Source organism: Dendropsophus ebraccatus, chromosome 6, assembly GCF_027789765.1.
Source record: "Dendropsophus ebraccatus isolate aDenEbr1 chromosome 6, aDenEbr1.pat, whole genome shotgun sequence".
In the NCBI taxonomy this organism is placed as follows: Eukaryota; Metazoa; Chordata; class Amphibia; order Anura; family Hylidae; genus Dendropsophus; species Dendropsophus ebraccatus.
The window spans coordinates 70,222,009-70,245,615 of NC_091459.1; the positions used below are offsets into that span (position 1 = coordinate 70,222,009).

The 23,607-nt window shown below is 42.1% G+C and overlaps 1 protein-coding gene across 2 annotated transcripts in view; it reads left to right on the forward strand.

The window, feature by feature from the left end:
• CCDC39 (coiled-coil domain 39 molecular ruler complex subunit) overlaps positions 1-22,942 on the forward strand; it is a 61,529-nt gene extending 38,587 nt beyond the window's left edge. Inside the window, exons 14-20 of one of the 2 annotated variants that reach the window (XM_069973804.1) lie at positions 7,611-7,734; positions 8,107-8,266; positions 8,380-8,486; positions 10,987-11,127; positions 20,721-20,900; positions 22,417-22,499; positions 22,725-22,942. In XM_069973804.1, the coding sequence (XP_069829905.1) occupies positions 7,611-7,734; positions 8,107-8,266; positions 8,380-8,486; positions 10,987-11,127; positions 20,721-20,900; positions 22,417-22,499; positions 22,725-22,863 (934 nt within the window). In that variant the 3' untranslated portion in view covers positions 22,864-22,942. The remainder of the gene's footprint in view (positions 1-7,610; positions 7,735-8,106; positions 8,267-8,379; positions 8,487-10,986; positions 11,128-20,720; positions 20,901-22,416; positions 22,500-22,724) is intronic. The other variant, XM_069973805.1, reaches the window with a different exon arrangement.
• The last annotated feature ends 665 nt before the right edge of the window (positions 22,943-23,607 follow it).

Sequence of the window (23,607 nt, forward strand, 5' to 3'; positions counted from 1 at the left end):
CTGGTACGGCTTGCAAAGAATAGTATGGATAATGATGGATTTCTACTATATGGATGTGATAACTTCAAGCTTGGAACAAGTGGTAAGGGAGGACCCCTAGGGATCAATCCCAGAGCCCGTCACCGCGCTGATAGACAGCCTTGGCAGGTGACGGGCTGTGAGAGAGAGCCCCAGAGGTCGGGATCTAGAGGAAACCGAAAATTTCAAGTTCTTCATTTAAACCTTTTGGGGATATAGTTTCAAAATCATAAATAAGGCGAGATTCTGCTCTGGACATAGATGCGATAAAATCGCCTCCTCTCCAACTGTGCTTGACTGATTGTAGGGCTGCAAATTGAATTTCGGAGATGTCACTGTTATGAAATTGTTTGAAGTGTGCAGAAAGAGGATGTTTTTCATTGCCTTTTTGTATATTGTAAAAGTGCTCATGTATACGGGTTTTAAGTTGTCTTTTGGTTCTACCAATATATTGTTTTGCACATGGGCATTGGATGATATAGATGATTCCCTGTGTTTGGCATGTAAGTAATTCGGATATGTTCCATGTGTAGTTGTTCACAGTGGATGTAAATTTGGATGTTTTTCTTGGAAATTTGGTGCGTTTACAACAGGAACAGGTGCCGCACCTAAAGAAACCTTGTGTGGATAGCCATGTAGATGATGGTTGTTTGTATGACAGATCTTTGACAGTGGGGGCTACTCTAAGGCCAAGGTTGGGTGCCTTCGTGAAGATGATTGGTGGTTTGGGTGGTAGTAGTGCTGCTAGTGTCTTATCTTGGCACAAGATTGGCCAATTTTTTTGTATGATTTTCTCAATCTGTTTATGTTGTGGATTATAAGGTAGTATGATTTTGGAAATATTTGTGTTACTAGAGATGATGTTTGGAGATAGTGGTATTTTGTTGAAATAGGTGGTTCTATCTGTTTTCCTAATCTTATCCAGGGATTTTTGAATAACGGTGTCGGGGTAGTTTTTTACTTTGAATTGTTCAGACAGAATTTGTGCTTCCTCTTCAAAGTTGGCTTCTATGGTACAATTTCGTTTGAGACGTCTAAATTGGCTCGTAGGGATATTGAGGAGCCATCTGGGGAGATGGCAACTGGAGAAAAGAATAAAGCTGTTTTTTGCTGTGGGTTTGGTGTATGTTTGACACATGAGTTTGTCTTTTTCAGCTGTAATAAGGAGATCTAAAAATTCCACTTGTTGTTTGCTAATATGAGGTGTGAATTTTAGGTTGAAATTGTTGATGTCGAGAGCAGAAATGAAACTGGTAAGGTCTGTTTGTGGGCCTTTCCAGATAAGAATTATGTCATCGATATATCGTTTCCAGACTAATAGATTCGAGTTTAAGTGTGGAGTAATTGTGATGGATTCCCAGAAAGCCATGAATAAGTTGGCATAACTAGGGGCAAATCTTGTGCCCATAGCTGTACCTGTGAGTTGATTGTAATAATTGTTGTTAAAGTAAAAGTAATTATGAGTGAGTATGAAATGAATAGCTTGGAGAGTGAATTCTATCTGATTTGACGGCATGGTTGTTTGTTCCAAAAAATATTTGATTGCAGTTAAACCTTGTTCATGATTAATAATCGTGTATAGTGACTGGACGTCCAAAGTGGCCATAATGTGGTCTGGTTGCCAAGCAAAGGTCTCTATGAATTGAACTACTTGTGTGGTGTCTTTGATGTATGATGTTGTGGTTTGAACTATCGGTTGTAGTATACGATCAATGTAGTTAGATAAATTTGATGTCAGAGATTGAATACCTGATATGATCGGGCGACCGGGGGGATTTTGAGGATTCTTGTGTATTTTTGGAATACAATAGAATACGGGTAATCTTTTTTGGGTTCCTGTGATAAAATCATATTCTTTGGTGTTGATAATTTCTTCCTCAACTGCTGGATCACAGAGATTTTTTAATTCTGTTTCGTATGTGTTGATTGGATCGGTTCTGAGTAGTTGGTATGTGGAGGTGTCGGAAAGTTGTTTAAGACATTCTTCATTGTATTGAGTGGTGTTTAAGATGACTATTCCTCCTCCTTTGTCAGCTGGGCGTATGGTAATATTGTTGTTGGCTTGTAACTCTTTGATTGCCTGTCGTTCTTTGTATGTGAGATTATTTCTAAGTTGTGTATTGTGTCGTAGATTGCGAATGTCAGTTTCTACTGTTTTCTTAAATGTAATGATCTCCTGACCCGCTTCATGTCTCGGATAAAATTTGGATTGCAGTGTACAGTTGGTGTGAATATAACAGTCTTGTTTTTTGTTTTGTAGTTCTAAAGGATTTTTAATGAAGTATTTGGTAAGACATAATTTCCTAATATATTTCTCTAGTCCTATATAAGTGTCAAACTTATTGAGTGAATTGTTGGGTGCAAATTTTAGACCTTTGTTCAAAAGCGAAATTTGGGGATTGGTTAGTTGAATAGAGCTGAGATTGATGATGGAATCTGCTAATGTGTCTTGCCCATTTTTCTCGGTTGATGTTCGATTAGGTCTACGTCTGCGGATTCGTTTACGAGTGGTCTTTTCTTGGGTGTTGTGGTGTCTAATTGTCTGTGTGGGTGTCCTTGTGTATTGTGTTTGGCCATCGGATATGTTATTGGATATTGATACCTGTGTTGAGTTGTTGTCTGGTATCTCGACTGCGATCTGTGTTGAGTTGGAGAGTATTGGTAGTGCCGGGTCTGATAATGGGTGGATGATTGGTAAGGATGTGATGCATGGTGTCGTGGATATAGATTCGGTGATTTGGGACTGTGTGAGTAATATGGTGGGTGACGTGTGTCTGGTTTGTATGGAGGAGGGTGAGTGGATTTCTCTAAAAAATGACGATTGGTGGTTGATGCTAACGGGGCATATCTATTATGGGTCGGGATATCCAGTAGTGGTAATGACGTGGCAGAGTCATGTTTATTTGTGGTCGGAGGAGGTGCATGTGTGTGATTCTCTTGCCATTTGATTTTTCTGGCTTTTTTCTGCATAATCTCCTGTTCTAATTGATCAAGCTTTTTGCAAGCACTAGTTTGGTACCTCGTGTATTCTTCTGTTATTGGGTGTGTCTCTAATTTGTTTTTGATGGTGGAAATCTGGTTGTCTAGTTGGACTAGTAGTTCTTGTCTTCTGTCTATTACCATCTGGACTAAGGCAATGGATTGGGCTTTAAAAAATGATTCCCATTTGTTGGTGAATTCCTCATTTATTAAATCATTAGCCGGTACTTTATTTAATGTAAGTCCTTTTGGTAGTAGGTCTAATTCTAAGTAGTGATTGAGGCTTTTAATTTCCCATTGTTGTCTTAATCGTTTATGGAGTATTGTTTCAAGATCTCTGAATGTTTTTGATAATGAAGCATCTTTCGTGGTGTCGGGGTGTTGTATAGTGTCATTGAATGAAAATTCTGCAATTGTGCGTTTTTTGGATTCTAAATGGGACCAAATGTCCATATTGATGACTATTAGCAGGTACTTCAAACACTAAAGGGTATGGAAGTATACAACAAAGGTAGCGGTAAGTGTGAGTTCGACTGCTATTGACTTGGCGAGGTTAACCTATATGTTGTCTATACCCAAAAGACAATAGAAATATACTGGAGGAAAAAGGGGGGTAATAGGTCCTCTAGACAAGTCTGAGTGAGATAAATGATGAGATGTAATTATGAGATATATAATGAGATAAATGATGAGATGTAAAGATAGATTATGAGATATTTTTACTGATAGATAAGAAATGTAATATATGTTATGTAACCAAAAGCATAATAAAAACAAGTATTAGATCACAAATGACATGATATATCACGAATAAAGATATGAACCAGAAAAACATGAAAGTAATGAAAAGTGAAAAATAAAAATAAAAATGTAAAAAATGGAAAATAGAGAAATAAAAAAAAAAAAAAAAAAAAAAAAAAAAATAATAATAAAAATAAAAATAAAAATAAAAAATAAAAAATATGAAATGAGAAAAAATGAAATAGATGAACAGATAAAAAAAGTATGGGTAAAAAGTTAAAAAATTGTGCACATAATTGGTATACCAAATAAACTCAATTCATCAGTACTATATGTTAAAATTCATAATTCATAATGATATATAGTAAATTAAAAGCTGAGTTCATAGTATGACGGCGCTTTTGTACCACTTGGTTGTGTCACACGTGTGTAGATGTGTGCTACTCCAAAACAGTTATAAAGTCTTGAGTGGTGGTACTCATATGGCGAACTGTTCTTATGGCAAATGTGCCTGATATACAGTCGGCTGGAGTAAGTTGGATGATGATTATTGCGTATATAAAGCGATGAGTATACAATTTGCTGATATATTTGTGTGGTGTATGTTACACCTCTCACCGTTCCTGCGAGATGGATAGTCCCCGGAGCGGCTGGCTCGTATGCTCAGATTTGCCGGTCTTGATCGGGCTATTCCTGTGCTGGGAGCAGATGCCGTGCTCAGATGCTGGGAGCGAGTGTCATCCTCAGGTGCTGGGAGCAAATGACGTGCTCGGATGCTGGCAGCGAGTGGCGTGCTTAGCCCAGGTATTTAGGCAAATCGGCGCTCCGCACATGCGCAGTGAGTTGTGTTGCCCGCGGGACCTCGTGGTAGTGTTAGCGCCAAATGGGTGTTTGCGCCAAATAGGTGTTTGGATAAAGCTGCAAGCGTGCTGAGCTTGTAGGTGATGATTCTTAAGCGAGATTCTGTTAGTAGCTGATAAGATATTGTTAGTAGCTGGACGCGTTTCGATACTTTCTTAGTATCTTTTTCAACAGCAAAGTAGAGAATAATGATCAAATCCTGGTATTGGTGAGTATATATATGTAGCAGACTGGTCCTGATTGGTTAGATTTAATTGTAGTCCGGTGATTATCAAGACCAGGTGCACCAAATATAGAGACAATTTGATGAGTTTTGATCTGGTATCATAGTGAATTGATTATAATTAGTAGTAATATTGTAGATTACAAAAAGAAAAGAAAAAGAAAATTCAAACAGTACAATGGACTTAAGCATACTTAGTGATTGGTGTATTCAAAATAAATATTTAGCAACAAGGAGATATTAATGCAGATTATAATTCATAATGAAATAGTGTTCTAACCAATATAGTTTGAGTTATACATATATAAAAAAAAAAAAAATAGAATATACATTGTATCTTCTGTAATCTGTATTTTATGGTAAAATTAATTGTAATATTGTGTATAAATATATTAAGAACTGGTACGGCTTGCAAAGAATAGTATGGATAATGATGGATTTCTACTATATGGATGTGATAACTTCAAGCTTGGAACAAGTGGTAAGGGAGGACCCCTAGGGATCAATCCCAGAGCCCGTCACCGCGCTGATAGACAGCCTTGGCAGGTGACGGGCTGTGAGAGAGAGCCCCAGAGGTCGGGATCTTGAGGAAACCGAAAATTTCAAGTTCTTCATTTAAACCTTTTGGGGATATAGTTTCAAAATCATAAATAAGGCGAGATTCTGCTCTGGACATAGATGCGATAAAATCGCCTCCTCTCCAACTGTGCTTGACTGATTGTAGGGCTGCAAATTGAATTTCGGAGATGTCACTGTTATGAAATTGTTTGAAGTGTGCAGAAAGAGGATGTTTTTCATTGCCTTTTTGTATATTGTAAAAGTGCTCATGTATACGGGTTTTAAGTTGTCTTTTGGTTCTACCAATATATTGTTTTGCACATGGGCATTGGATGATATAGATGATTCCCTGTGTTTGGCATGTAAGTAATTCGGATATGTTCCATGTGTAGTTGTTCACAGTGGATGTAAATTTGGATGTTTTTCTTGGAAATTTGGTGCGTTTACAACAGGAACAGGTGCCGCACCTAAAGAAACCTCTATTTTCCATTTTTTACATTTTTATTTTTATTTTTATTTTTCACTTTTCATTACTTTCATGTTTTTCTGGTTCATATCTTTATTTATTCGTGATATATCATGTCATTTGTGATCTAATACTTGTTTTTATTATGCTTTTGGTTACATAACATATATTACATTTCTTATCTATCAGTAAAAATATCTCATAATCTATCTTTACATCTCATCATTTATCTCATTATATATCTCATAATTACATCTCATCATTTATCTCACTCAGACTTGTCTAGAGGACCTATTACCCCCCTTTTTCCTCCAAATTAATGCAATGTTCCTTCTCACCTTCTAAGAGCCATAGCACTTTTATTTTTCCACCTACAGGGCTGGTTGGCGTGTCATTTTTTATTGATATCATATTGGTGCAACAGAAAAATTGATTGCTTTTTATAATTTTTTTTTATATATAATTTAATAAAATCAACAAGCCTGGTGTTTTTTTTTTCCTCTTACGATATTCACCGTGCAGGACTAATAATGTTATATGTTAATAGAGCGGAGAATTCCCCACACTAAGATATGTAATATGTTTATTTATTTTTTAAATATTTTTATTTTTATCATGGGCAAGGGGGTATTTTAAACTTTTATTAGGAGGGGGGTTTATAAAGGTTTTTTTTTTTTATTACACTTTTTTCACTGTAAAACATGCAATCATTAGATTACATATACTGATCTTTGCTATGCCATAGCATAGCATAGATCAGTGTTATCAGCGATCTATGCATAGAGCCTGCCTGAAAGCAGACTCTATGCACAGATCGCCGAACCGACAGAACGGAGGTAAGAGGCTTACCCCTGCCCGTTGGTACATGCAATCGAGACCCACAGAAGCTTGTTCTGTCACTGAGCACCTTAAACGCCGCAATCGCTTTAGATCGTGGCGTTTAAGGGGTTAATGAGACACAGCTGCCTCTCATTACCTCCGGCCCCTGACACACTGTACACATCCATAAGCCCCTCAGTCAGGAACGTATCAGTATAAAAAGAACTTATTGTATGAGTGAAAAAGAACTCATTGTGAGGTTGAAACGTTGCGGTTTGGGCGAATAAAATCACTTTATTTTTTCACTTACTTTCGAGTGCCACAGTAATCTTTTTCGTTGTACATTGGAGCACCCATGGTCACAAGGGCGCATACTGGTTGGCACCACAAATTTTTGGACTAAGGAGTGCTGCACTACACATCTTCTTTGTATATATATATATATATATATCAATTACTGACAGCCAACATAAAGAAAAAAAGTACATTTTTCAACAGGATGCAGGATTCACACTTCCCAAAATCTATGGATCCATATTTCCACGATCAGTAGATTACAAGGACGCAAACCAATGCTAAAAAAAGGACCTAGTGCAGACCTATATTATTTTACCGCCTCTCACAGAAATCAAAGGGATCTGCTATTTTTTACAGATTATATATAACCTGTTTGGCATCTGTACAGATCAGTTATAATTGACATTTTGAAAAAAAAATTAAACATATTTACAGAAATACGGATGCACTACATATACCCAATCCTGATTGTACGGGTGGATAGCAAGAGGAATCTATGGACTTGAAAAAAATACTGAACCTGTGCATAAGGCCTTAGCCTTAAATGCTCCAGAGACCAGAGTCTCCATGAGACCAGTCATGTTTATTTGCATATTATGTATAATTTCAAATAGCATTTCAGTGGTAACCCCTTGCCTCTCTATACAGTCAAGAACTTCATGAGAGAATTGCAAAAGTTGATAAAATGAGAAAAAGATTCGAAATAATTACTGTTGCAATGATGCCACCTGAGGGTGAAGAGGAGAAGTCACAGGCATATTATATTATAAAGGTAAGAACAAACTGCCTGTCCTCCAGCACAATTCTCTAAATAACAATTCATCGCAGAAGTGGCTACTACAAAATACATATGCTGTGGTCCTCTACTGCTCTCCCACCAGCTCCTAGCTCCCTTCTAATATCTTGGTACTGTGCTTTACCAATAACGCAATGATGCACAGGGATGTTTCTGTATCTTCCATTAACTCAGGACCCTTTAATGCACTAGATTGACCAATATATAGTATATTGTAAAATATTTACTGTGACTTTAATGCACCACAACCCAATAGTGAACATGTTATAAAAATTGTTAGAATATTTTCTTGTTTTTACAGAGAAAAGTTGTGAAATTGTTTTTTGTTTAGTGTAATGTCTTTTTAAGGCTGCACAAGAAAAGGAAGAACTTCAGCGGGTTGGTGATGAGCTGGATGCTAAAATACGCAAGGCTGAAAAGGAAATCAGTGCTTTAGAGAACACCCTTCAAGTCATAAATGGCTGTAACAACTCCTATAGGAAATCTTTTAACAAAGTGACTGAAACAAGTACGTTTTATAATGCACTATGTAAATCGTGTTCCCAATGCACCTTTTCAGTGAAATGAATCATGCATGAAAGTGTATATATTTTTTTTAATACATGATAAATGTAACCCTAGGTGAAGAGTATGAAGAAAAAAATCAACTAGAAGAGCAAAAGAAAGCTGCTGAGGAAAAATACAGGTACAAGAGGAGACAGATAAAGGAAATTCAGGAAGACATACAGGTAAAATGTCTTTGTAAAAACATGAATTATCTGACTGATCAAGATTTATGGGACGTGGCTACATTCAGCATTCTTCTGGTTGCTGATGGAAACCATCAACAAGCTTGTTGTCAAACACATCAGCTTTGCTGAGCTCCTAAAATGAATTATGTAAATTAGTTTTACCCTAAAATGGTTACCATATAGTGCCTAATGTAAAGATTATTCATAAGTAAAGATTTATATAAAAAATATTCAGATCTCTGCAACTCAAGGTATATGTACTTATTTAACCCCTTTGTGTCTTCAGGTGTATATGTTTGCCCAATGAGCACATTAAAGGACAACTCCCACGAAAATTTTTTTTGGCTTATTTAACACACATTACAAAGTTATATAACTTTGTAATGTGGTTAAATACCCGGTCTGGCCCCCTTCCCCCACTTTCCGACCCCCAACCCCCCCCCCGGAAGTTAAAGAATGTATATATTACCTATTACGATCGTCACGGTCCTCTTCTCCCGGGCGGCATCTGGTGATGACGACGTCGGGGGCGGTCTGGGTCTTCTTACTCCTCTGCGTCTTCTTTGAAAGTGAATGGGAGAGAAAAGGTTGCTGGTGCACATGCGCACCAGCAGCCTTTTCATTGGCTGGAGCGCATCACATGGCTTCCAGCTTGCTCAGCCCTGATTGGCTGAGCTTGCTGGAAGCCATGTGATGCGCTCCAGCCAATGAAAAGGCTGCCGGTGCGCAAGCGCACTGGCAGCCTTTTCTCTCCCATGGACCCGAAAGTAAGAGACATCGCTGGACGGTGGACGCAGGTGACAGTGAGGCGTACGCCGGGCGAATGGAGTGGCGATCGTCACCGGAGGGATGGTGAGTATGGTGTCTGTGTTTTTTTTTTGTTTGTTTTTTTTTGGGGGGGGGGGGGTCCCGCGGGAGTTGTCCTTTAATATTGCAGTGCAATGTATAAGCAATTCTATAATGAAGTTCTCTAGAATAAAATGCTACCATCAAAACCTTATAGTTCATTTTCAAAGAAGCCCTTACACAGCTCAGTAGATGGAATAATATATGATATGATTCAGATTATGGAGATACAAAACTTTTATTAAAAGTAGTAAACCATAATAACAATCACATACGTAGGGCATGGTTATTATCAGAATAAACATATCAGGTTGACCAAACGGCACAACAATTTTTCAATCTTAACTAAAAAATGTTTAAAATTTTTTTTTTACATTACAATTTATGGTAAAATGAAAGGTGCTATTAAAAATAACAATTGATCAAGCCATCATATGACTCTGCGGTATAAAAATTAGCTCTGTCCTTAAGGGGTTAAGCTGTGTAATATTTTACCTTTCATTCCTCCAATCTTGATGAAATTTCATTAATCACACAGACCATAGTTGCTAATGGTTACTGCAGCCATCCCTCAATAAATAAAAGGGAAAAACCAGCATCCAGTGATGATTACCGCAGCTTTGTTTTTTTCTATAACTAATCAAGTTTTCTTGTTTCATCTTCTGGGCAAAGAAAATTAGTGGGTTAGCTGACAAAATACATTTTTCATATCTTGCTGGGCTTGGTGTCAAAATCCATCCTTACCTACCATGGTCCACTGTAGCTCCTTTCCAATGGACCTTAGTGCTTGTCTCTTCCCTGTGCTTCAGAGACAAGCAGTGACAGCAGCGGGCAGTAAAATTTTATTTTGCCAGGATACTCCTTTAGGGTAGGCTGTTAAGGTAAAGACTGTTTGGCATTATTATTAGAGATAAGCGAATTTACAGTACAGATGAAGCAAATCGCTTTGTTAGCTTGGCAATCTACTTGTCAGCCTGCTGCCTTTGAAGTACAAGCCACTCCACTTTGGGTACCTGGAGAAGCTGGATCCAGTCCTGAGAGAAGTTTCCCAGGACTGGATCCAGCTTTTCCAGGCACCCGGGGTGGAACGGCACTGACCAGCATGGACTTCAAATGCAGCAGGCTAATAAGCAGACTGCCGAGCTAACAAAGCATTTCTTTTCGTTTGTACTGTAAATTTGCTCAAAAAGCCAGGATGCTAGATTGCAAAAGCAACTCTCTAATGTTATAGTACAATTTACAGTTTCTAAATATAAAAGCAATTCTCTAATAATTGGTGTCAAAATACAAATTCCTTTTATACTGTGTATATATATATATATGTAATTGAAAATCTGTGCACACAGTTCTGTACATTGTAAATTCAATTTTTAACCCTTAAATTGTAACTTTTTTGTTGTCATCCTAAACTTCCCAGTAAATGTAGGGCAGTCTTATTTGTCATGTGGTCACACATAAGACTGGAAAATATATTAATATTGAAGTTTCATAAATGATATCTGAGGGCATTACCCATTAGTGCTGTATCCAGCTGTACAGACACACTTACTGATAAAACGTCTTCTTAATGTTAAAAGACAAACCAGACTTAAAAAAAACCCATGACAACAGGCTCTATATGATCTTTAAAGAAACTGTTACTTTATTCCAGATTATGAAAAACACCTTTGATAGCATGATGAAAGAGGAAACGTCGTACCAGGAGAAGGTGAATGAAATGCTTCCCTGCATTACACAGCTTAACAAAGAGACAGAGGATCAAAAGACCAAGTTGGAGAGAGTCATGAAACAGGTTAATGTCCACAATGTTACAGGAGAAACATGCTTTATATTCTGTACAGAAGAGAGATGTGAATTCTTATAAGGATCGGTTTTGTTTCAAGTGATTTTCTGTTCATAAAGGCTCAAACCTGTAATCTTTTCCCTCAGTAACTTTATAGCAATCTTTAGAAAACGCCTTTATCTTCTCAAGTAAAACATACATTAGTATCATTATTTTATAAGTTAATATAAAAGGATTACTTGATGCTGTATTGACAAGCCAGGTTTAAAATGGTGCAATTACATCAGATTCCTAACAGATTCCTAAGTGAATGCAGCTCCTTTCATAATTCTCCTATTACGTGTTTATGGGAAACCCCACCAATGACAAAACATGATTATATAAGCAGTACATTTAAAATGTAGCATCTCTGTGATATATTAAAGGATTACTGCAGGTATAATTAAAGGAGAAATCCAGTGCAAAATTTTATTAAAGTATTGTATTGCCCCCCAAAAGTTATACAAATTACCAATATACACTTATTACAGGAAATGCGTATAAAGTGCTTTTTTCCTTGCACTTACTACTGCATCAAGGCTTCACTTCCTGGATAAAATGGTGATGTCACGACCCAACTCCCAGAGCTGTGCGGGCTGAGGCTGCTGGAAAGGATGATGGCCGGGGGACACTGAGGGACACAGGGTACTGGCTGCCATGATCCTCTCCAGCAGCCACAGCTCACACAGCTCTGGGAATCGGGTCGTGACATCACCATTTTATCTAGGAAGTGAAGCCTTGATGCAGTAGTAAGTGCAGGGAAAAAAAAACACTTTATGTGCATTTCCCATAATAAGTGTATATTGGTGATTTGTATAACTTTTGGGGGGGGGGGGGTAATACAATACTTTAATAAAAATTTTCACAGGACTTCAACTTTAACACATTTACTAAAGCTGTACTAAAGTAAGGGTCCATTTACACAGAAAGGTTATCTGACAGATTACCTGCCAAAGATTTGAAGCCAAAGCCAGGAATGGATTTGAAAAAGGGGATTTTTTACTCACTGTAAAATCCTTTTCTCGTAGTCTTCATTGGGGGACACAGACACCATGGGTTATAGGCTGCTGCCACTAGGAGGCTGACAGAGCTAATTCCGTTTGTGAAAAAGCAGTAGGAGAAGCAGAAACAACAAATAAAACAGTCCAACATCAGAAAAATAACCTGAAATTGCAGGTCCACCAGAACTAGAAATGAAAGAAGGGGTGGGTGCTGTGTCCCTCAATGAAAACTACGAGAAAAAGATTTTACGGTGAATAAAAAATCCCCTTTTCTCATGTGTCTTATTGGGGGACACAGACACCATGGGACGTCCAAAAGCAGTCCCTTGGGTGGGAATAAACAGAGAGCAGAGGCTAGACTGAGGAAGCCACCTCTGCCTGCAAGACCTTGCGACCCAGACTCGCGCCGGCCGACGCAAAGGTGTCCACACGATATAACCGGGAAAACGTATGGTGGCTTTGCAAACTTTAAGGGCCGAAGCTTCGTGGCAGGCACCCACAGAACGAGTGAAATGGGCTCGCAACCTAAAAGGCTGCCCTTACTGCGGTAGGCCTGCAACCCATCGAGCAAGCGTCACCTTGGACGCCGCAGCGCTTTCCACGGACCATCCGGAATGAGGAAAAGAGAATCCGATTGACGAAACGGTTTCGTACAGTTAAGATAAACGCGCAGGGCCTGCACGACATCCAAACAGTGGAGAACACACTCTCTAGGATGTAAGGGGGCCAGGCAGAAGGACGATGTCCTCATTGAGGTGGAAAGCCGAGAGCACCTTAGGCTGAAAAGAAGCCACAGGACGGAGCATCGCCTTATCCTGATGTAAAGTCAGGAAGGGGGACTTGCAGGAAAGAGCTGCTAGTTCTGACACCTGCCGAACGGAGGTGACAGCTATCAAGAACGCCACCTTCCAGGAGAGGATAGCTAGGGGCACCTCCTTCAGCAGCTTAAAGGGAGCGGACTGTAAGGCATTCAAAACCAGATTAAGGTCCGAAGGAGGGACTGGGTGCCAGTAAGGTGGAACAAGATGAGCCACCCCCTGGAGAAAGGTCCTAACCGGAGAGACTGCTAACGGTCTCTGGAAAAAAAACAAGAGAGCCGAAACCTGGCCCTTGAGGGAATTAAGAGACAGGCCAGAGTCTGGAGAAAGGAAAGGATCCTAGGCAACGAGAAGGAAAGGGGAGAGGCGGAGGAGTCGGCACAATGACGAAGAAAAGCCTTCCAAGATCGGTGATAAACCCAGGCTAAAGCAGGTTTACGTGCCCGCAACATAGTCCTGATGAGCCTTTCTGAAAAACCGCGAGACCTTAGGATCCAGGTATCAATAGCCACGCTGTCAAATGTAGGGAGGCGAAATGCGGGTGGCAGATCGGCCCCTGAGACAGGAATTCTTTGCGATCCGGGAGGCGCCATGGGATGTCGGCGGCGAGGTTGACGAGGTCCGTGTACCAAGCGCGGAACGCCCTTTCGGAGAAAAGAGGTAAGGAAGAGCAAACTGGTGCCAAGAGATTACCAGTGCGTCCACGTCCAGCGCTTGAGGATCCCAAGAGCGGCAAACAAAGGTTAGCAGTAGGCCTTTGGTCACCAACCTGCGGCATATTTGGGCAAAAACCTCCAGATGCAGTGTCCACTCTCCTGGGTTCACTCAGGTGCGACTGAGATAGTTGGCTAGGCAGTTTTCCACGCCTGGTATGTGCACCGCGGACAGAGCTGGAACGTTGCTCTCTGCCCAGGAGAGGATCAGCGCCACTTCCTCCATGGCGGACTTGCTGCGGGTCCCTCCTTGGTGATTTATATACACCACGGCGGTGGCGTTGTCGGTCTGCACCCGCACAGGAGACCTTGGAGCTGCGCCTGCGAATGGAGAACAGAGAGGCGAATCGCCCTTAGCTCTAATACGTTGATCGGGAGAAGAGCCTCCTGAGAGGACCAGGTCCCCTGCGCCACCTGACCCTGCCAGACTCCGCCCCAGCCCTGTAGGCTGGCATTGGTTGTCACAATATGCCAGCGAATGGGGAGGAATGAGCATCCCTTGCAAATGCGTGGGGACTGAAGCCACCACTGTAGGTCCCGTTTCAAGGAATGGAGAGATCTGTCCCACCGAGATAGCAGGAAGAGCTGAAGGGGGCAAGAGTGGAACTGGGCGTAAGGAACGGCCTCCATGGAAGCCACCATCTTCCCTGAACCCGCATGCAGTAGCGTATGGGGACCACCTTGTACTCCGGGAGGAAAACCCGAGCCTGTCTCGAGTCAAACCTCATTCCCAGAAACTGGATGGACTGGGAGGGGATCCAGGACAACTTGGGGCGGTTGAGAAGCCAGCCGAACCGAGACAGCGTGTCCAGAGTCATGGGAAGACTCTTCAAATTCTGGATCCTGGACGCAGCCTTGACGAGGATGTCGTCCAGGTAGGGAGTGACCGAAATCCCTCGGCCGAGGCCAGACCAAAGGGGAGGGCCACAAACCGATAGTGGTCCAACCCGACCGCAGAAACCGCTGGTGGTGTGGGGAAATGGTAATGTGCAGGTAGGCGTCCTTGATGTCCACCGAGGAGAGGAACTCTCCCGGTTCCAGGGACGCTATCAATGCCCGTAGAGATTCCATGCTAAAATGGGACAGACGGGTTTGAGGTCCAGGATATGGGGCGCACAGAGACGTCCTTCTTTGGGACCACAAAGAGGTTGGAGTAAAAACCTCTGAAGCGCTGATGAGTCAGGACGGGAATGATGACCCCCTTGTCCAGCAGGGAGAGAAGAGCCTGAAAAAAAAACGGCCGCCAGAGATGGTGAACAAGGGGCCAGAGAAAGAAAAAAGCGCTTGCGAGGAGGGAGAAAAATTTGATCTTGTAGCGCCGTGAGACAATGTCTCAAACCCAGGTGTCCTGGACGTGATGAGTCAGACGCCCCGATAATCCAAAAGGTGCCCCTCCCCCCACTCGAACAGAGTTAGGAGGGTAAAGACCTTCAGGATATTGCAGACTTGGAAGGGCCTAACTAGAAAGAACGATTAGGATTGGACTGACCTTGCCAGGCGGATATGGTTTTGGAGAACGCAGGAAGTTTGTTCTGAGGTGCCGCTCTGTTTGAACGGGAAGGCGGTAGGGTCCGAAAGGAATGAAAAGGACTCAGCTTGCGACGGGTCTTTGGACGCTTGGGTCGTTGTTGGGGAAGATGAGAACTTTTACCCCCAGTAGCGTCCGAGATGATCTAATCCAACTTTTTTCTGAACAAGCGGCCACCAGTAAAGGGGAGGCTAGTAAGGGTACGCTTTGATGCTGGATCCGCCCACCACTGACATAACCAGAGGGAATGGCCACAATGTTTGCCATAATGTTTGCCGCAGCGAAAGCAGAGCTGCTGGCGGAGTCCAAGGAGGTGGAGCAGAGATACTGACTGGCATCCTGAATTTGCTGCACTAGGTCAGCCAGATCATCAGCTGGGGCGCCTGGAAGTATGACCTCCATCAGTTGTTTCGCCCAAGCCGAAACAGCCTTGGACACCCAGGTGGAGGCTAAGGTAGGAAGCAATGAGCACCAGTCGCCTCGAAGGCTGATCTGGCAAGGGTCTCAACACGCTTGTCCTAGAGGGAAGGGGTAAAGCACGTTCATGCGTTTAGGTTTGGAGAACCGTTTATCTAGCGATTTCCAATTCTTGGAAAATAAATTGTCAAACTCCTTGTGACTGGGGAAAGATGGACGGACGCGCCTAGCGCTCTTGCTAAAGAAGACCTCACCCGAGGGGGGATCCTTATGCTGAAAGGTGTCACGGATAGCAGTCACCAGACTGTCTACCATGGAGGACATGTAAGCGTAGTCTGACTCAGAGTCAGAATCTAATTCAGAACCTAAAGCTTAGAACCTAAAGAGTGTGAGTGCCTATGCGAGGCAGACTCACGAACTGGGCCCCGACGGACCAAGAGGCAGAGGAGGAATGGGAAGACGAGATCCGACCGCTTTTATGAGGGCGGCCCCGACTGGAGCAATCTTCTGGAACTACCTAGCGGCCCTGAGAAGAAGCAGAAGTACCTGAAGCAGGAGCAGAGAGGCGAGCCAAGGCTGCTGTAACCGACTGGGAAAGCTGCGCCATCTTAAAGACCAATTAGCAAAGAGAGCGTGCCCAGGCTGGGGCGGGTTCCTTTGAGTCCTGGACCGGTGTGTCATCCGAAGCAGTCAGCAGCGGCAAAGTGGATTGCTAGGAGCAAACAGCGCAGAGGGGCTGAGAATGACCAGAGTAGGACTTGCTGTTACAACTTAGAATTTGCCCCCTAGTGAGCTAGGACTGAGAAAGCTGACAGGCTGTGCCTAACAGGAGCTGAGCTGGCACTGAAAAAGAAAGGTAGAGATTCAGCATGCAGTGTAAGAACACACACAGCAGGGATGGCCCCCGGGGGGAACTTACCAGGGAGCCAGAGACTGAGAGGAGAATAAAATCCCAACGAGCAGGAGGAGAGAAGGATGCTCAGACCCAGCAGGAGCTGAACGCCGGAGAGCAGCAGGTCCGGAGCATGCGACACAGGAGGAGGCGGGGTGAGGACTGGAAGCCGCATAATTCCACCAGGGTGGGAGAAAAATGCGGGCGGTGAAGGACCGCGCAGGATGAACCACCACCGGAAGTAGCGGCACGAGCAGGCAAAAGTGGGCAGTCCGACACACAGCGTGTCTGGCATATGGCGCGGCTGTGACGTCATTGCCTGGCGCGCAGATCAGGAACTGTAGGCCGGGCCCGGGGCTGAAGTAGGCCGCAGATCGGGTCGGGTGGCAAAGGCAGGCTAAAACTCACAGTGCACCCGACTCGTGGCGCGGCTGTGACATACTGCCCGGTGCGCATTCAAATCCAGGAGGCCGGGCCCGCAGGCAGAGGTAGGCCGCAGGACGGGCCAGGCCGACGAATAAAGTAACCGGAGGCCGGGGCTCAGAGGTAGTGTTCTGCAGAGGCCCTGCCCCCTGAAAATGCAGATGCCTGGCAGAATCCCAGCACCCTCAGAGATGGAGAGGATGGGGGAAGAAAGGGGGGAGACAGGAGGAATAAAGGAGAAAGGAAGGGAGAGGGGATACAGACTGCCCAGCAGGAGCCCAATGGGGGAACACAGACACCATGGGGAGGAAGGAGAGACAGAAAGGGGACGGATGGGAATGAACAGAATACTCACCATCAGACGTCTTCGCCGGCACGATGCCACACTGACGCGCCCAACTCTGGGAGGCTGGGTGGGCAGGAGCTGGTGGAGGGTACTCTGCGTTGGCAGAGAAAGACAGCCAGACTGATTTGTCTCGCAGGCGCCGAGTCCGGCTGTTGGCGTCCAAGGGTAGACAGACCCTCTATATTCAGGATCTTCTTCCTGGACGCATTGCAGGGGGGATGAGGGTCGATCTAGGATATGCACCGTGTCCATCAACCTGAAGGGAAAAAGAGAAAAAAAGATAACCGAGAACACAGGCAGAACTGGTCTGGAGCTACCAGACCCGTGTCTGCCTCCTACTGACACTAAGCTAAAACTGAATTAGCTCAGTACCAGTGGGCGGGTATAGCCTGCTGGGAGGAGCAGACTTCTGTTTTGTTTTTTTCTTAGTGTCCTCCTAGTGGCAGCAGCCTATAACCCATGGTGTCTGTGTCTAAGACGCATGAGAAAGGGGAGAAATCTCAGGCTTTCCTTTATGACCTGATCTCTGTTTATAGTCCATTCCGGGCTTTGGCTTCAAATCTTTGGCAGATAATCTGTCAGATAATCTTTGTGTGTAAATGGACCCTTAGACTAGACCAGTGCTTCTCAAACTTTTTCTACTGGAGCCTCGCCCAACAGACCAAGGCAATGCCTGGGCCTCACCAGACTGACCAAGAGGATGCCTAGGTCTCAGTATCTGTGGTGAAAGTCCATTTAAAAGCTGAAAATACTGCTTTCACCCGTCTCCCAAGCTCTATATACTAATAAATTAAGTACAAAATAAATTAATAATGTTGCTAAAATGGAGATTTCTGCAAACGGAAAAAGGACTGAGCAGATCATAGTTACTTTGTGAAAACTGGCTCCTCAGCTGGGGCTCACCAACAACTAGGGGGCGCCTCACAGTTTGAGAAGCACTGGACTAGACAACCTTTAAATGTGCCAGAATTGTCAGGCTGTTTGATAAATCTGTTGCACTTCAAGACTGTCTAGTTTTTTGGTGCAAAGTTAACATGAGCTATTTCTTGGCATGAAGTCCGCCAAAATTTTCAGCCAGATTGGGATGCATTTTTTGGTGCAAAGTAGACCTTGCCCCACTTTTCATGTGGAAAAGTGTGGAAAGGTGGCGGAAAAGTGTCTAAAGTACATAATAAATGTGGAGAGAATTCATATGAGACACTTTTTCAACTAAAATTCTGGCAGAGACACATTAGTAACTCTGGGCCATTGTGTTATTGTATAGCTGTGTATGGTGCATAATTTAAAGAACTGCATTAAGTTTTGGACAAGCACAAGCATCAGGCCCAGCATAGGAATCAGATAACACTGTGGGCCTTATTTATTAACAATCTGTTAATTTTAAGCAATTATGCTGTCCTTTGTGTCAAATTCACACCCTTAGTAAATCTATACATACATTTCCTAGCTAACTATGCCCAGTGCATCCAGGGAATATATCTACAGTGCTAACAAATTGTTAGCATGTACACGTTATGTACACTTTCTGTGTTTCACATATGACACGGACATGGAAGACCTGTATATCCCCCAACCCCCCAGCATTTCAGCCTCTCCAATAAGATGCTGGCAGCAGGGGAACTGTATGAATATGTGCTGTGCTTCATTACAACGCCGCACATATTGATATAGTTTCCTCACTCCCAGCATCAAATTGGATATGCTGCTATGCAGGTGGGGGATTCCACTACAGGCCTTCCACTTCCAAGTCATTTGTGAAACACGGAACATGTGAATAAGGTCTTAAAGCAAATGTACTACAAGGTACATCTTTTTTTGTTTTTTCCACCAGCGTAGGTAAATTTGACTTTTTTTCAGCAGCCCCAGCATTATATATTTTTTTTTTTTGGATTTTACTGCGCTGCAGGTTTAGTTTAGGTTTTCCCATTGAGGTCATTGAGAAAAATATACAATCTTTTTGACACCAAATATTTTAATGCTATGGGTTTGAACTCTGCACTGTAGTTTAGTTACTATTTAACTTAAAGGGGTAGTGCGGCGCTCAGCAATTATTCACAGAATAACATACATTACAAAGTTGTATAACTTTATAATGTATGTTATGTCTGTGAATCGCCCCCTACCCGTGTCCCCCCACCCCCGCACGTGTACCCGGAAGTGTGGTGTGATATACATACCTGACGCGTGTCGACCCCTGTCTTCTGTCGATGCAATCTTCGGGAGGCCGGCCAACTCGCTGCAGCCGTCCCCCCTCTGCAGCATCATCAGCTGCTCAGCCGCGATTGGCTGAGCATAACTGTGCTCAGCCAATCGCGGCTGAGCACAGTTATGACGCGGCATAGGGGGGCCGGCAGGAGCGGGTCGGCCGCCCTCCCGAAGATGACGTCTTTGAAGAAGATGGCAGATGGGTTCGGTCGACACGGATCAGGTATGTATAGCGCACCACACTTCCGGGTACATGTGCGGGGGTGGGGGGACACGGGAAGGGGGCGATTCACAGACATAACATACATTACAAAGTTGTATAACTTTGTAATGTGTGTTATTCTGTGAATAATTGCTGAGCGCCGCACTACCCCTTTAATATAATTAAAAAATAAATACATTGATTTTGTTTTGTTACTACCATAATGCCTCACCTCTACTGCAAAATTGGAGGAAAATTTACTTTTTATACGGTATGTTGCTTCCCATGGCAGGACTAATAATTCCTTCCATACTTGTTATTATCTATTTAGTCTCCTTCCCCCAGTTTTGAGCTGCTGCTCTCTGCTGAAGAAACAAAAATCTCTCTCTTCTTCTCCCCCTCCCTTCTGATATGGCTGATGATTCCTGCAGTCCCTATCTGCAACTTTGTAATGCCGGGATGGATAATCACAGTTCATTAGATAAACAGAGTTCATTAGCAACTTGACCTCGGATTAACCCATCCGGAATTACAAAGAAACTAAAATGTTGCACATAAAGCCAGTCAGGGTTTTGTTTACATCAATCTTTTTTTTGGAAGACAGGAGGGAAGAGGTGTCTCCTGCAGAAGGTGGCAGCTTAGAACTGGGGGAAGCAGACTGAATAGATAATAAGTATGGAAGAAATGTTAGTCTCACCATGGGCAGCAGCTTATGAAAAGTTATATTTGAGTGAAATACCCCTTTAAGTACAAATATTCACCTTTTAGAATATCTTAAGCCAAAGAGTGAAATTTTGTGGACAGTTAAGATCATATTGTAATTTTTTATTTCTCTTATACTTTTTTGAGCTATTTAAAAAACAAGGATTAAACTCCAAAACCTCAATAAGAATAGGGAGAAAAGTGTTTGCACTGGGAAAGAAAAGATTCCAAGCTACAGCAATCAGCCCTGCCTAGTAATAGAAAAAAACTGGTCATGCTAATTTACAGTATTGTTAAAATATTTTATTTCCATTAGTGTTCTAAACTGGTAAAAGAAATCCGCTCTATAAAGAAGAGCAAAGAAGAAACCCAAGATGAACGGGATATTAATTTTCGTGAACTGCGTGACTTTAACAAGTCTATTAATAAGATGTTAGCTCGAGCAATGGATGAACACCCAGAGCTCACTGTACCGTTACAGATGTACTTTCAGCAGGTCGGTATACATTTATGAAACCACTGTGTCTGTAAGCTGTATCAGGGAGAAATGTACCCCAATAAAGTGCACATAATTATAAAAAGATAATTAAACAGGGAACATTTCTCTGTTGTAAAGCACAAATAAAGACAAGCATTGTTGCTGTGCAGCGGTGAGGTCCTGGGCTTGAATCTGATCTACAGCAACATAGAGGAAAATAAATGAAAAGTGTCAAGTCTGTTTGTGTATTGTGCTATACTCAGGAGCTTAATTTTTTTTCTTTTAAATTAAAATAGAGCACGCCATTATATAAGGCATATTGTAAACCTTTTCTCTGTGCCAAAATCTAATTTTCCAGCAGTTTCAAATTGATCATTTGTGCGGTGCAAATTGTATTACACCAGAAAAAATTTTTAAAAAAACATTAAATTCCCTCATACGAATTAATAATGGGTTGGCTGAATCTGATGATTTTAGAGCTGATGGATTGAAACTGCCCTTACTTTTTGTTTTCGGGTGAATAATCAGTCTGATAAACCTGGGACATTAAGACTTTTTAATCCAAGAATAAGAGATTTCAAGTAAATCTGGGCCAATGTGTTTTTAATTGCTGAACATTCATAAATATACTTGAAATAAAAAGCAATGGTTGTTTTTAAAAACATGTCATTAGCAATAAATAATGTTAAATCAGGAGGGGAGGTAAAATAGATCTGTGCAATTTACTGTTTTCTATATCAAAAACATTGCTAAAGCCAATATTCTGCAGTGTTCATACCTTACTTTATAATAGACTTCTTGGTACTTGGTCCAGTGAAAAATGCTTTTTATTACTGGTGGATTGTGCCACTTAGAGGGGTGGGACCTAGGCCGACCCATTCCAAAGGCCACCAAGGGGGCAGAGCCTAAATGGCTTATGAAACGAAGGGATTGGGCAGTGCTGAAGTGGGCAGGCTAAGTGGCGTTTTACCCGTGAAGCCCTGCCCAGGTGGCACAAACCACGATAAACCACATTTTTCACTGAACCAAGCACCAAGAAATCCATAATAAAGTAAGGTATGAAAAATGCAGAATTTAGGCTTTACAGCTGTGTAGAGAAGTCCTCTTACAGAAAGGGGGTGACAGTATCACTTTAAACCTTATTAGGTTAGATTTATCAAAGAGTCTTTTAGTACAACAAGTCTTTGTTGCTCATAGCACCCAATCACAGCTCAACTTTCAAATGTTCTTATTGGTTGCTATGGACAACAAAGAACATTACTACTATAATTTTTCTAGACATCTTAGCCAGTTGCTTTGTGTAACCTTCAGAGAGGGAATGTAACCTATTAGTTACCATTCTAAAAGCAATCAAACTTAATGCCTTGTAATAACAAGTAACTGTATCATTGTGCTTTTACCAGAATTAAAGGAATTGTCTGGAACCTAAACAAATAAAAGAGTAAAACAGTCAATACTTGTTTCTCAAAGCTCTTATTTTGACTGCACTATTGGCAAAGTTTACACCTATGACATATGGAATTCTTTATTTTAGTTTGGTTTACAAATACCAACTGGGAGTTCAACACCAGGAAGCTCAAGATCAGGTTCCTCACGAAGTTCAATATCATCTGTCCGGTGAGTAAAGTTAAACAGTAGGCACTTTATAGGTGTGCCTTTATAGTAAATGTGTAGAACTGTTATGGAATACTACACTTGTCACGTATGTAATGTTTGTTAAAACAGAATTAAACTTATTAGTTCTTCTAAATCAATTGCTGTCTGATTTAATAATTCTAGCAATACAGAGTGAGCTGCAGTAATATATACACGCATTGAAGTATTAATTTACATTGTTTATAGATCAACTTCTTCAAGAGCTTCCACAAGCTCACTTCCATCATCAAGAGTAAATGTAGTCGAACTTGGTCTTCCCATGACTTCAACGGCTCGCAGCTCTAAGCCATCAAGTAGAGGAAGCACGCAAAGAAGCCCAAAGTAACAGATTCCAGAAATAAAAAAAACATGTTTCCTGATTGTGACCTTGTTGATTTAAAGGTGTACTGTTAAATAAAATATCAAACTGGTATTCCGCCTCCTTAAAACACAATGAGTAATGAGTATGTTGGAGACAAAAAATGAGGATAGCAACCACAGTTCACTTTGAAAGTCAAAAGCTGAGCTGTGACTGGTTGCCATCTGAGATAAAAATCTGACATTTTTGTCTCAGATTGATAAATCTAGGTCAATTGTATGTTTTCCCCAAAAGGCTGTTGCAAAAAACAAACACATAGGTTAGGCCCCGTTCCCACTGAGCAAAACTAGCGGAATTCATGTTCATTCTTCAGCGCGGACAGGGCAGGAGCGCGCGCCTCCCATAGACTCCCATTATGAGCGGGAGGCTAACGGCATTCCGCCGCTAGTTTTGCTCAGTGGGAACGGGGCCTTACTGTAGGTACAGGACGTCGGCCCTGTTCCCAAGATTGCAGCTGTTCTTACCAGTCAGGCCTCCTGCGATCTGACATTTATTTCCTGTTCGTGACTATCCGTACTCTTGAAGTTCATTGTAAAGCAGAATAGGTTGGCAGACAGCACTGCTTGACAGGAAAGAAATGGTTAGCAAAACCATCTTTACAAATGTTAAAGAATTAGGTAGTGCCCTGGCTAATTCACATTTCTATTGTTCCATTTGCCAAGCATTATCATTCCTGAGAATTGAGGAAGTATAGTAATGTGAAAATACCCG